At 45.9% G+C, this 13,576-nt stretch overlaps 1 protein-coding gene and 1 long non-coding RNA gene across 6 annotated transcripts in view; one reads left to right on the top strand and one right to left on the bottom strand.

Moving 5' to 3' along the window:
- The window catches only part of LOC119393286 (uncharacterized), a 148,279-nt gene extending 136,619 nt beyond the window's left edge, over positions 1-11,660 (bottom strand). The window contains exon 1 of the long non-coding RNA XR_007416326.1: positions 11,548-11,660. This is a non-coding gene — a long non-coding RNA (uncharacterized LOC119393286). The remainder of the gene's footprint in view (positions 1-11,547) is intronic.
- Positions 1-12,182, top strand: part of LOC119393284 (Friend leukemia integration 1 transcription factor-like) — a 47,321-nt gene extending 35,139 nt beyond the window's left edge. For 3 of the 5 annotated variants that reach the window (XM_049416185.1, XM_049416188.1, XM_037660219.2), the window contains 3 exons: positions 4,674-4,745; positions 5,863-5,910; positions 11,585-12,182. In XM_049416185.1, the coding sequence (XP_049272142.1) occupies positions 4,674-4,745; positions 5,863-5,910; positions 11,585-12,126 (662 nt within the window). In that variant the 3' untranslated portion in view covers positions 12,127-12,182. Of the gene's footprint in view, positions 1-4,673; positions 4,746-5,862; positions 5,915-11,584 lie in introns of all 5 variants that reach the window. The other 2 variants (XM_049416187.1, XM_049416189.1) reach the window with 1 other exon arrangement.
- The last annotated feature ends 1,394 nt before the right edge of the window (positions 12,183-13,576 follow it).

Here is a 13,576-nt window from a genome sequence, read left to right as displayed (position 1 = left end):
TGAAGCAAGTAGAAATAAGTTACGAGACCCGCCTTTGTATCTCTACTTTCTGCGGCACGTTTCTCATGAGCTTTGTTTACTCAGATGCTCAGCGCAGGCTTGCATAAAGCTCAGCGTATAGTTACGCAACGTTTTAACACAGGGCATTTGAATAATTAAATCACTGGAGCTCCACGAAGCTTTAGCTTCAAGTTTTAGCCATCGATTTGTACTCCTATCTAGTTTCGTTCGTAAAACCTTACTCACTCCTATACGAGTTAATCTATAGCTGGAATTCACGCGCTCTGAAACGTAATTGTTTCCTTTGATGCTCATCGCTAAACGTTAATTTTTTAAAAGTCATTCATTTACTTCGATTGGAATGTTTTATTACTTAAGAACAAGACAATGTTTTGGTTATTGGCAAACTTCAGAGTGCACCTCACAAAGCATATTGACATGCCTGTTATGCATGTACCTTTCAAAGCTTTTGGTCGTAAATTATTTCAGATTGTTCAGCCACTGGTGCTGTAGTAACTAACGGATACTCGCAGCTCATTGCTTACAATATGTAAGCACTTCAGTAGTTTCGCATGAAAAAAAAAAAAAACAGAATCTGTGCAACACGAATAGCGTGGTGCGCTGATTCTGAATAAATGCTGTTTTCCGAATACGGATGTCCCTATAGGCGTTGAAATTATGCCACACTCGATCCACTTATGGAGTTAGAAGTAAACCGCGTTAACGTTAACCAGGCGCTTGTACAACACGTGCGGTTCTATAAAGTCTGCGAAGGGGTGGAATCACCTTTAAGTGCGCCAATAAACCAAAAGTACGATTGTCCTTCTCTGTTTCGTCTCAGGATTACAAAGTTACGACGGAATGAAGCGCTGATGTTAATTAAAGCCCCGCTATCCTTTAAAATGCGTTGGACGCTCACTGAAACTTCAGCACCGCTTTAGAAATTGATTATTCATGTTTTCCGTACGATGGAAAGAGAAAAATTGGCAATCTCGCGTAATGTGCAATGCAATGGCACCGATAATAATTATAAAGAATCGCTTCCCGTTATTGTTCCTTTTCAGTTTCGTAATAACACCTAGGGTATCACGTGCCAAGACCACGATATTATTGTGAGGCATGCCGTAGTGGAGGACTCCGTAAATTTCGACTACCTGGTGTTCTTGAACGTGCAGTGACATCGCGCAGTACGGGGGATTCTAGGATTTCGCCTCCGTCGAAGTGCGACCGCCGCGGCCGGGGTCGAACCTGCGACCTTCGGGTCAGCAGCCAGGCATGGCAACTACTGTACCACCGAGGAGGACACTTTTCATTCTCTCTCTTTTACATTTCCCGACGTTGTTTGGCGACGTTGTCTAACGGCTACCTCCGTATACAGGCAAATATATATGCCTGTACACGGAGGATGGCTATATAGACCTATAGGTCTAGTCATCCTCACGAAAAGCATCGCTTCACGGTATAACGAGCGCGAAGGTGACTCCGAAAGGTCAATGGAGCGAGCCAGACCAGGGTGTTCAATGTTGAGATGAAGACGAGATTTGTGGCGCCTGCGGGAGTGGCGTCAGTCGCAAACCAGCGGCGAGACGTACACGGCTATGTGGCCATACATGGGGTGGACGGGCGAATACCGGCGATCGTTATGCGCAGGGTGCAGTTACCCTTTGCTCAAAAAACGCTTTATTCGGAGCTCGGGCCAATATAGGTTTGGGAAAGCGAGCGCCGTCGTAATAAATTACCCGTGGCGGCGCGGAGTAAGTCGCGACGGCGCCGTCTCATCGCTGCCGCCGCTGGGATAATTGTGGGTCTCCTTTCTCATAGTTTGCAAGGCGTGTGTATATACTCGTCCCAGCCACAACGATCCCCGTGGCGCCATATTTGAGATACTGAATTTCTCTCTACTTCTCGCTATGATGTTTTTTTTTGTTTTTTTTTTGGCACCATAGATCTCATCATGTTGCCCGTTCGCGACAACCTTCTTTTTGCGCTTTGACGTGATTGGTAGCTACATATGCGGCACGTCCTGTAAGCACATTGACCCTCGCTGTACAGCCTATAATCACTTTGACCCTGGCTAATCCCGCCTGAACAGAAGGGATCGTTCGCTTACGCATGGAAGATTCGTGAATAATTAAGTTCCTTGGGAACTCAGTGCGATTGCAATTTTGCCTACCGACAAAACAGTGTCTTCGTAATTAGTTGATGAAATGCGGAGCAGATGTTAAAACGGGGAAGTTCACATATATACCGACTACTCGATAAGTTTTTTTTCAAAAAAAAGGAGATTTTTAGTTTTCTGTTCAGACTGACTGCGTTTCGAATTGAAAACGAAAAAGTATTGACTCCGTGTTGACGAAGGCGGAAGTTGTACAATAGTACCACTTATAGTCCACAAAATGCGGTGTGCATTAGTAACCGAACTAGTGGACGGAGTTTTAACCCTTAAACCCCTTGAACGCAGCGCAAGGGAGGCACGGACACCAGAAAAATATTGGACACACTACAGCGCTGAATATTCTCCTGGTGTCCGTGTCGTTTTTTCGCTGTGTTCAAGATGCTCAAGTACCACTAGCCCTGTTGACGAGTCTTCTTGAGTTTTAGTCATTGCTTTTATTCGTGCAGACTTATTTCTTTCTTTTAGTCCCATCATCCCTTTCCCCAGTGTAGGGTAGCAAACCGGACGCGCGCCTGGTTAACCTCCCTGCCTTTCATTCATTTCCTTCGTCCTCCTCCTCCACACAAATAAGAATGAGTCTGTGGGTTTGGTGGGAAATGGTTGTACAATAATGTTTTTCCATATTTTAAAGAATGCCTGAACAATATTGTGAGATAAATCTCGCATATAACGTTCTAATAGAATATTCTAATAAGCAGTTCATTTCTCTAACGCTGGCAGTGACCGGATTTGTCCGTTGGTTTCCTGTCGCTCAATTAGTTTTCACCAGTAACGTTATTACTACGCGCCACTAATCTCAATGAGGAACAGCAGCAAGAGCAACGCATCTGGTTGACACGAAGTCTTCTAGGCATGATCTTCTCCTTTTTCTTTTTTGTTATAAATGCATCTGAGGAAATGCTGGCGCCTGCCTCTGAGAGACGCCGGCTGCTCTGCTGCAACGTCCGTTAAAAGAAGTACTCCTATGGAAGTGCAAAATTATCACAAGAGTGCTCAATTGCTCCGCGAGTAGATCAGAGTTCGCAACAAACTTACTACTGCACAATACGAAATAGCAAGCTTGAACACCAATTACAAAAAGTCCAATAGGTCCAGTGAAGTAAATGCAATAAAAAAAGAGGAAACAACCCGCAGAAAGATCATCACAATATGCGATACACCTTATCCAATGAACGTACAAGGAGGACACAGCGATATATCGGGCATCACAAGCCCTATATTTGACCAAAAAAAATACTGTTGCTCGTACGTCGTTGTTTTTGCCTGAATGAGCGTAAGGTAGAAGCACAAACAGTCGATATGTGTCAAATTAATATAAGCGCGTTATAATGTTCAGCGATATTTGCTTCTTTAAGAGAGAGAGAGAGAAAGAGCAGATCAAGGCAGGGAGGTTAACCAGAAGTTTGTATCCGGTATGCTACCCTGCACTGGGGTTGGGGAATAGGGGGTTGAAAGCGAGAGAGAGAAAATAAATAATAAGGAAAAAAACAATCACAACCACACACACACAAGAGCGTTCCGCTCAGAGGCGCTCTGACAGGCCAGTGGATCGCAGGAAGGCGAGTAGTGCTTGTAAAGTCTTCTTCTGCGACGTTTAAGAAAGTGTATTAACGTACGTATACCCGTATTTATGCTGTTTCTGTTGGCTACGCAACACGTGATCTTTTTCCTGCTTTCTTCTTTACAAATTCTTCAGAATTCGCTAAAATGTAGACTGTACATGATTGAGTAGGTGTTATGCACTGCACACGACTTGTACTTTCCGACTTGCGTCATCGTAGCAGATATAACCTTTACTTATGAAATAGAACAAAATATTTAATGATCACAAAGAGGAAGAGGTCGGCTTGGAGAGCACGTCTATTGCCTGCTACATCTCACCTAGGTAAGGTGAAATGGAATAGATAGAGGTAGTTGCAGTTGACTGTGCTATAGTATATACAATGAGTAACTCTACACACGTTTTCCTGTGCGCGGATGTGCGCTCCCTATACTATGTGCAGGAGTCTTCGTATACCTCGCATCCTAAAGACGAGCAATCCTATCGCCCTTAAAAAGTTCAACATGAAATCTCAAGTGCGTTTAGCGTGGTCCACACGTCTCCGCGAGCCGAATAGTTTCTCCTCCAAACAAATGGCCGGGAGTCCACACAGTCTACCTTACATTAAAGGTGTCCTTCGCTCAGCCGCATATGCAGGGCACACAAAGACGTAAAATGTCCTATGTTTATGGTTTCGCAATAGCCGTGTAATTAAAGGTTAGTGTACGTAATTCTTCGCGCTTTGTCGGTTTTCTTTCCGCCAGCAGTTATTCTTTTTAATCCTAGACAGACCGCACGTGCGGTACGCCTAGAGCAATCGAAAACCGCGAAGGAATCCCATGAACCGCCCCTATGGCTTCAGTGTGTTCTATAGGTTTTCGTCACCCGTTGTTCGTGCGTTGCTTTTGCCATTTTTGTGTATTTTTTCTCATTTCGGCGTCCTGTCGCACTTTGCAGGTTTCAGCGCTCAATCGCTCACAGCCTCGAGCAAAGCTGACGCCCAGTCCCCCCAGAGGTCTTCGACACCTGGTACGGCTTTCTCTTTCTCTCCCCCTATCTCTCAGTACAACTGCCACGCTTTTCTATTAGTCTGTGGCCTACTGGTCTATCTTATAGACAGCGTGTTTGGAGATCTGACGGTCCCTCTATCCGTTTAGCCTGTCAGCCTGTTTGTCTGTTGCTCAGTGTTTTGGTCTGTATGTCTGTCTACTGTGTTATACTAATGTCGGTCTATGTTATTCTGCCAATGTGTGTCTTTCGGCCCCTATGTCTGTCATTTTTTAAAATAAATTATCTTTATGTGATAACTGCAGTTTAGCCACGTACAGCCAATCATGCCGCCTACAACGCCAACTTCTTTTTTTTTATTCGAGAGATTTGCTGCAAGGCATATATATAAAGATTGCATCAAACAAATGCAGGCAAGCAGTCGCAGCCGGTATCAGTTATCCGAGAGTCGAATCCGTGTAAACGTTCTTATGTTGCAAGGGCTCGGCGATTGGCAGTCGCTAGTGCATCGACTCAAAGACTGCGCTCATTATAACGACAGCAACAACTGCCAAACAGTCAAGAATGGATTCAACAACCAAACAGCGCTTGGTGTTCTGGTCTTGCTGGCTGAATGACTTCAGTTAGAGCTTTCACGACGTTTTTAATAGCATAAGAATTTAACCAGGTTAGTTCTGTGATTAACTTTACTATTTCTAGCATTGTCCTCTGGTTCTCTCTCCTCTGTGACCTTTCGTTTTTCCGCGCCATTCATTCAGGCATTTGCGTTCTTTCCGTAGAAATGTGTAGACACGTTCGTGCATTGAGGGAGCTTGCTTGAAATTCAGGATGTTTTCGAACGCACATGCCTACGCTGCTGCACAGTTCCTCTCCCATGTACGCATTTCTATTTTTAACTGTCACAGTTACAGTTTTACAGTTTTAACTGTTACAGTTACAGTATTACAGTTACAGTTTTAACTGTCACAGTTTTTGTCTATTCTTTGAAGCGTTGTCATTAACTCAATATAGCAGTTATCTAATTAGGTAGATAGCGCAGAGGCGCCATTATGTGGAAGATCATCGTGAAAGTTTTTTTTTTTTTTTTTTACCATGCCTGTGATAGTAACGCTTCTTTTGCGCATATTTATCGTTTCAGACTCATTTCAAATGTTTCGAGCTGCTAGCGCAAGGTTCTCATCACAAGGTACGTGCCAACGCCGTGTGAACGAATATTAATTGATTGAGTGATAGCGCGTAGTTTTACAAACTCCAAACGCAAATTTTGATGTTCATTGCAAATGGTGTCATTTTTTTTAAACTGAGTAAAATTTTTGCATTATGACAGTATCCAAACCGAGATGCCGTGTTGAAAGATTGCTATGGTTATAACCCGAAGGAAGTACAATTCCTTTTCATGTTCACTGTAGTCATGCATAAGCTCCACATAAGGTCGACGTTTTCCAGCTGTGCGAAACGCCTTCCTTCCGCAGAGCTCTTCATATTATTTTTTTTCTTGATTAATTCAGCATCCAGGTTCACTGACACTTCATATGTCAAAATGAGGCTCCGATTTGACCTCCAGCGCTAACACGTTGCCCTCAACGACGCGAGCTCTGTCACGTCGGCAGATTGGTTCTGCACAACCTAGGGCTATCTGCCATGCGTGACGATCCCGTTCCCGAGAACCGCCACTGGTGCTTAGTTTTCGGCCTTCGTTTGCACTGCGAACTCGATCGTACTCGACTGACAAGGTGGATCGGAAGCACATTTCTCCCAAGCGTAACGTCTAACATGCACACACAACACGTTCCCGGAAAGGCTTATTATACACACACAGCGGCAGCCATTGCACTCCACGCGATGCAAGGCCACAATGCGGTGCTTCTGGACTCCCGTTCTTGTTCCTTCGTTGTGCATCAACTCGTGGCAGAAAAAAAAATCATGAAAGCAGAGCCCCGCAGTTGTCTGTCGTGCAGGGAGTCACAAAGCAAGCGGACGTCGCCGATCAAAGTCCGCGCGAGCCCCGGAAGTGAAGAACGTGGTGTTTCCTTTACACGAGCAGCCGCAGCCGGCCTTGTGTTTAAAAGGCTCTCGAGAAATTGCTTTAGGCTCCAGTTCGCCAAAACGCAGGCCGCTCCTATCCCCTTCTCCGGGTGCCCTCCACATCGTCAAACTTACCCCTCTTGTCCTACCACCCCTGAACATTATTTATGTCCTTTACTTTTTCGATCGGGGCTCCCATAAACACACGCACACACGAAGCCACTCAGGCGCTCGGTGACCGCTCGTGCTTCGCTCGCCCGGCCATATTTACATATCATCGTGGTCCCATTAAGAGCGGCAGCAGCGTGTCCTATACCCCCCGCACCGTATCTGCACTCGCGCCCTCTGCAACGGTGCCGCATATCGCGCTCCACTTTCTCCCCCTCCGGCTTTTTATTTCCTTTCAACGCCCTTTCTGTCTTTCATCTGCTCCCCACTACTGTTTGCGGAGGGCTCTCGTAACGTCAACCTGGCGTTGCTTGCTTTATGGACGCCACGGGTCGAGTGCGGCATCCCCCGCCAAGCAGCCGGTTGAATTTTCGTGCCGCTCAATCTGGAGCGTTAGTCACGGCTTTGTTGCTGCTCGAGGGGCCGTGAAGCCAAGGGCGGCCGTCCTCCCGACCACCGCCGCCGTCCCACTATATATATTTTCTTATTCTGATATGCGCTTGCATCCCAGCTCATTCGTGCCTCGTTGCCTTCATAAGCGATTTGCATATACTTCCAGCGTCATCTACGTGACATAGGTGCGACCTGTGGTTCACACTGGGTTTGGTCAGGACTGATATCTCGTTTGATTGTCAGAATAACTTATTCAAGCGTACGAGCATTGCGTATTCGCATCGTATGGTCTTCATGCTACTTGCATGAGCATTTCAAGGAGTCGTGTTGACGAGATGCCCATGGTACGTGTCGACAACGGCGAATATATGACGATGAATGGATGACTAACAAGCGGAAGAAGATACAGCGTCGCCACAGCAACCAGGCACGTAGGCAAGGGGGGGCCCGGGGGGCCCGGCCCCCCCCCCCCCCCCGAAATTCGTCCAGCCTTTTATATTCCCGGGCAACCTTTTTTTCTTTTTGCCATGAAAAGACTTTCTTTCGAATAATTAGGCCTTGGGCCCCCCCCCCGAAAAAAAATCCTGGCTACGTGCCTGACAGCAACTTACGTATTTTGAAATAATAGTGTCAAAAAGAAAGTGAATTTGAAAAACGTGGCCCAAAACCAAAGCAAGCAGGAAGGCGAGTGATGAGAAGTGAGAAGCAGGAAAGAGAGAGAGAGAGAATAAAATATTTTGGTATGTGAGTAAGCTGCCTAATTTTAACATTTCTAGCAGTCCGTTTGTTCGCTTATTTCCAAAAAACGAAAACATTTCTTGTATATTCACAGACAGTTCTCTACTCATCATCATTCAGCAGGAGCCACTAACATACGGAGCATAGGAGTTTCGAGGTGGATATATTGTGATATAACTTTCGCGACCTTCGGTCTGACTGAACAGTCACCAAGCTTGTAGAGTAGCCAGACCGTGGCGTGAGTGAGCAGCGCTAACGTGACGTGGCATTCCTGCGGTTTTTGCGGGCGGCACTAGAAAGCCAAACCCACCGTTGGCGTCGCAATAACTTTCCTTTTTATTTGAACTTCAGTCTGTTCGGTTATTCGTCATGCGTTATATGTCACACTATATCACTTCTATATATGTTATACATTTCTCCGTGTTCCTTTTCTTTATTTTTCAGCTTATTTTATGGAGTTCTCTTCTCCATGCCAAAGCATAGTTTTAATAAATATTTCGCAAAAGCCGAGAATGGCCGAGAATCTACAACACATTTATAACATAGCCCTTAACTTCACTGCGCAGATTACAGATCTGTAAAATACATTCTTTCGTAAAATCTCGAAGTTGCCGCTGGTTACAGCTGTTGTTGGAATTCTGTGGTGGCGTTACTTAGAATGTCCGCTGTTCTTTTCAAGTGAATGCGCCTAAACGTCTTCTCTAACTTGAAATTTAGGGCACAGAATTGCCACAGAGTCCCCAAAACAACAGACTGCGTCCGTTAGTGTCATGCACGTAGTCTCTTTAAAGGTCTTGACAAGACCTCTGATGCGAGCCAGAAATTAAGCGTAGTCACGGCATACTCCGTGTGGTAACTCGCAGTGCAGGGCTTCCTGCAATACTCTGAGACGTCAAGTCAGCGCCGAAGCAGTTGATCAACGCACCAAAGCGCCTGGAAACACGCGCAGATTCGTTTTCACGTCACGTGCAGATTCGTTTTTGCTTAATTTTTTATATACGTATCAAAACGCGCGTTTCTCTCGTCATCCAACCAGTCAATTTTCCCAATCGAGATACATCGCTGTAATGTCCTGCAGTGACGATTATCCGCAATGAAAATGTCATTTCAATCTCCAAATTTTCTTTGAGTCTCTATCTTCTGTGCACAAAACGGCGCGACATTATCTTCAAGTGCAGTTTATTTTAACTTAATAACTTAACAAGGCAAGAATGTCGCCTCCAGCTAGGAGAGCCAACGTTTCGCTTTTTGAGTGTCGTTTACATGGCCCATTACCCGGCGGTGTCCGAAACACACACGGTCCGACCTGCCACTGCTGTTGCACCCTGTTCTCACTCGCCTGTACTAAAACAAAAAAAAAACGATCGCCTTTCCTTCCTTCCCTCCATCTTTACCCCGAATGGGAAGGCCACCGTGTCCACAGACGTAGCCAATGAGTGGAAGCGTTGATCGCCTCCCTTCCCTGTCGTTTCCAGCCGCTCTACTTTCAGCCACTGCTGGGAGGGGATATTGCGAGTTCGCGGCTGTGTGTATTAAGCCTTGCTCCGGTTGCCCCCAAGCACGTGCGTTGACACGGTGCTTATCGCGATTAGAACGTCACTCGTCGTCTCCCCACCGAAGCCCCGCAGTCACTCGCGCTATTGAAAGCACCCCTCGACTGATGTTGCTCGCTTTCGCCTATGCAACGCGTTTGCCGTGTGTGAGCAGGTGTGCCCTGATACGAGCTTTTATGCCTGTTATGTAGACGCGGACCTTTTAAGGCCGCCCGCGCAGTGAGCTTGTCCAGCGCCGCCAAAGCGGTCACTCGAGAACGTTTACATTTCTTCAGCCGCGTTGGCCATTTTTGTTATGTGGGGGCAATGAGACAAACCATAACGTTGAACTTCGAGTGAATTGAAACATGTGCTTCAACCTATGCTAACTCACTTCAGTGCTATGAGTATTGCCATGCATGACATTTTTGTCGAAGGTGTGGTTGACGTCCTGCATGGTATAGTTGACGTCCGGCATTGCGTTAGCAATGCCGAAATAATATTTTTTCGCGTATGATTGCAGCTAACAAGAAAAATGCGCGTATGCTTTAAGACGGTGACATAGCTTTCTTCGTGGAAAAAATGTCTTGATATTGATTGTAGAACAAGTAAAAACATAATTAAACAGAGAATATGAATACTCACTTGAATTAGCCTAAATGATTATCCATACCACCCTGATTTACTTTCAAATGGCCAGCGACATGGAATACAATGCGTAACTTTGACATATTTATTTGACAGATCATTGCAATTTGAGGCTGACAGAGATAATGGACGCTGCGTTCAATCATGGTGTGAACGCTCATTAATGGGTCGGCATTTCATCTTTGACTATTTCATCATTTGACCATGGACATAAAATATATTTTTTAAAGACCAGTAACGCGTTGTTGTGTAGACACAGAGGAAGCTAAGCGTATCTCGTGTAATGGCAGCCTCCTTGAGAGGCAATGTCATTCACCGACAGTCTGCCTATTCGAAGAACTGATTTATTTTTGGACATTCATAAAGCAGAGCCGTGGAGCTGAGTACTATAACTACGCTTAGCTGCGCCATGCCTGCACGGCTGTCACAGTGGCTCGTCCAGTGTTATTAACAATGTGGTAATAATGAAGGCATGAAGTCCGCGGCAGCACGTTGGATATAACATACAATGAAAATAAGCACACTGGTTGTCCTATTTATTCAGTGGGCTGTTGCCTGGTTGACGGTACTGGTTGTCACTATGTATGATTATGCAGCAGGTTGCAGCAGGACCTGCACCATCGTGCATATTAAATTATACATCGGGTACATAGTCGTCCGTACAGTTTAGCGATGCATTATATTATAGTGCCACGTGGTCGTGACGTTGACGAAAGCAGTCGGCGTGTTCAAGACTAAACTTTTTATTTGGGTGAACCTGAGCCCGGAAAATGAGAAGATAACGTGCAAGTGATTCAAACTGTAAATCGATAACGGCGTGAACAGTCGTCGGCCATCGAGTAATCTGATCTACGGTTAGGCGCGTCGGCATTTGTACATGCGGCATCGAACATTCGAGTCTTATCGCCGGTGGCCATGCTAGTTACAGATTAAACTCAACTGTTAGCGTTTGCGCGTTCAAGCCAATCAGACGATTCTAAAATGATCTGGAAGGTTACCAGACATTGGGGCGCGGTTTGGGAAAGGCAGTATAGTTTTACGTGTAGCGGACCGGTTACACAAAATACAAAAAGGAGCGCGCGCGGTAATAATCTTAACTGAAGGCGATAAGTGCTGCTGTCTTTCCAACGTAGATACTTACTTAAACGATTGACGTTTTATGCTTCCCCTCACCCTTTTTCTTAGACATACTTCTTATTATACTTTGTCGAACAAGCAGCACAGCAGATGATTCTACTGCTGTTAACTTCCCCGTCATTCCCGTTTGATCCCTTTCTCTCATAGTCCGTGAATCTGCTCAAAATGTATACTCTTAACACATTTTTTTTTCACTTGCCGCAATTCTTCTCTACGCAGGCAGCGGACAGATCCAGCTGTGGCAGTTTCTGCTCGAGCTCCTCTCGGACAGCAGCAACGCCAACTGCATCACCTGGGAGGGACAGAACGGCGAGTTCAAGCTCATCGACCCGGACGAAGTAGCCCGGCGCTGGGGCGAGCGCAAGAGCAAGCCGAACATGAACTACGACAAGCTGAGCCGCGCGCTTCGCTACTACTACGACAAGAACATCATGACCAAAGTTCACGGCAAGCGCTACGCCTACAAGTTCGACTTCCACGGCCTGACACAGGCCCAGCAAGCGCCCACCCCGGAGTCGTCGGCCGCGTATCGCCTGCAGACCGAGCTATTGCTACCGCACTACCGGAGCAACTACATCGGCGCCCACCAGCCTGCGCCGATGGGGCTACCCCCATCAGCCGCGGCCGCAGCAGCGGCTGTGCGTAGTCCCTACTGGACACCCAGCGCCACGGGAGCCTGCAACCTGTACCCAAACCTGTCGGGACACTCGCTCACGCACGCTGGACACAGAGCCAACGGCCTGAGTCACTACTACACATGACTCTGGGGCGGAGACCGTAGCGGCGACCGCCTTGGGTCGCATCACCATTGAGACTGGCCCCCACGTCGTGAACTGCGAATTGTGAAAGATATACGCACGAATAGAACGAACACATTGGACGCTTCAGAATATGCGCAGAACGGTGACCCTCGGCCTGTGTCGTTTTTTATAACTGTGCCCTAGGAAGAATTTCTGCAGACGTGCTTTTATGGGCGATACGTCGGACCTTCTAACGTTGTTTGAGTCTGTGCTTTGCCGCAAATCCGCGATGAGTGTCTTGACAACTGTGAGTGGAATGTTGTGTGAGAGAAAGCGACACTTGTTGCGCTGGCACTCTGGCGGGCTTGTTCTTTTCTACAGGCAGAAATGAACCGAAGCTTGTGATCTATCGCTAGAGTTGTTTTTTCCTTTGATGCGCACAGTGGACAAAGTACAAGTACCGGAATGTCTATGACCGTGCAAGAGTTCCGGAAGCCTGCTGTCACTATACGAAGGTCTTTATATAACTTTTGTTTTGCGATGCCATTAAAGGGGGTGCTAGAATAAGGCTCAAGTTTTGAGCCAATCAACGGATTTTAATTTAAATTTGTTCACTGAGTTCATATTTCCTGCCATAAATGTAACACAAATTTCCCCACGCAGTTGTGAACGGGCAAGAAATTATGCTTCTTATGTTGGGCACAGTGTGTGAACTTAAGCACAGCGTGTGAGACCATCAGCTAAAAAAGAACAAGAGATGTATTCACTGTTTTTAAATAAGTACGTATCAGTTTGTGTACAGTTCAGGACAACAATCGTATTTCTGTAAAATTTCGTCACTTGGAAACTAAGTTTGTTTTCTTCACCATATTTAAAATGTCTAATATTTTACGAGGGCAGAAGACATTTAAAAACTGGTGCAAAGTATCTTCTTAGTGACAAAATTTCACTGAAGAAACAAACACTGAAGGTAGGTTTTGGCATTAAACTTGGGAGATTGCTGTTCTCCTAAAGCTGTTACGGCCAAACGTGCAAACTCAGGACTGTAAATTCACATTGCAGAATATGCTGATTTACTCTATGGAGAACAGTGATTAACCAATGGCATATGTTTCATAAGTCTGGCCTTCTTCTTCAACATGACACTGCTCGGCGCTTCGGGTCGCCTTACCTTTCATCATCGTTATAGCCGCCCTTGATTGTGCTCGAGAAATAATTCCTCAGCTGATTATTCGATGCGCGTGCTTCCGTCTTGTCCAGACTCCATAGTCCAGCTCCATATTCTCGAGCACAGTTCACATGTCACATGCACCTCAATGGACTCTAGCACTGCCAAGGCTGCTGCAGTTTCTGCTGTTTTCATGGAAGCGAACACATATTCGAGCACCTCTTTCACATTAACGGCTTAAATTATTCGTGTGCGTTATGTGTCTGCATTCGAATGTAATCCGCTAGTCTAAACTTCAGTATT

The sequence above is a fragment of the Rhipicephalus sanguineus genome, chromosome 5, assembly GCF_013339695.2.
Source record: "Rhipicephalus sanguineus isolate Rsan-2018 chromosome 5, BIME_Rsan_1.4, whole genome shotgun sequence".
NCBI classification, from domain to species: domain Eukaryota; kingdom Metazoa; phylum Arthropoda; class Arachnida; order Ixodida; family Ixodidae; genus Rhipicephalus; species Rhipicephalus sanguineus.
This window is presented reverse-complemented; position numbering and strand designations above follow the sequence as displayed.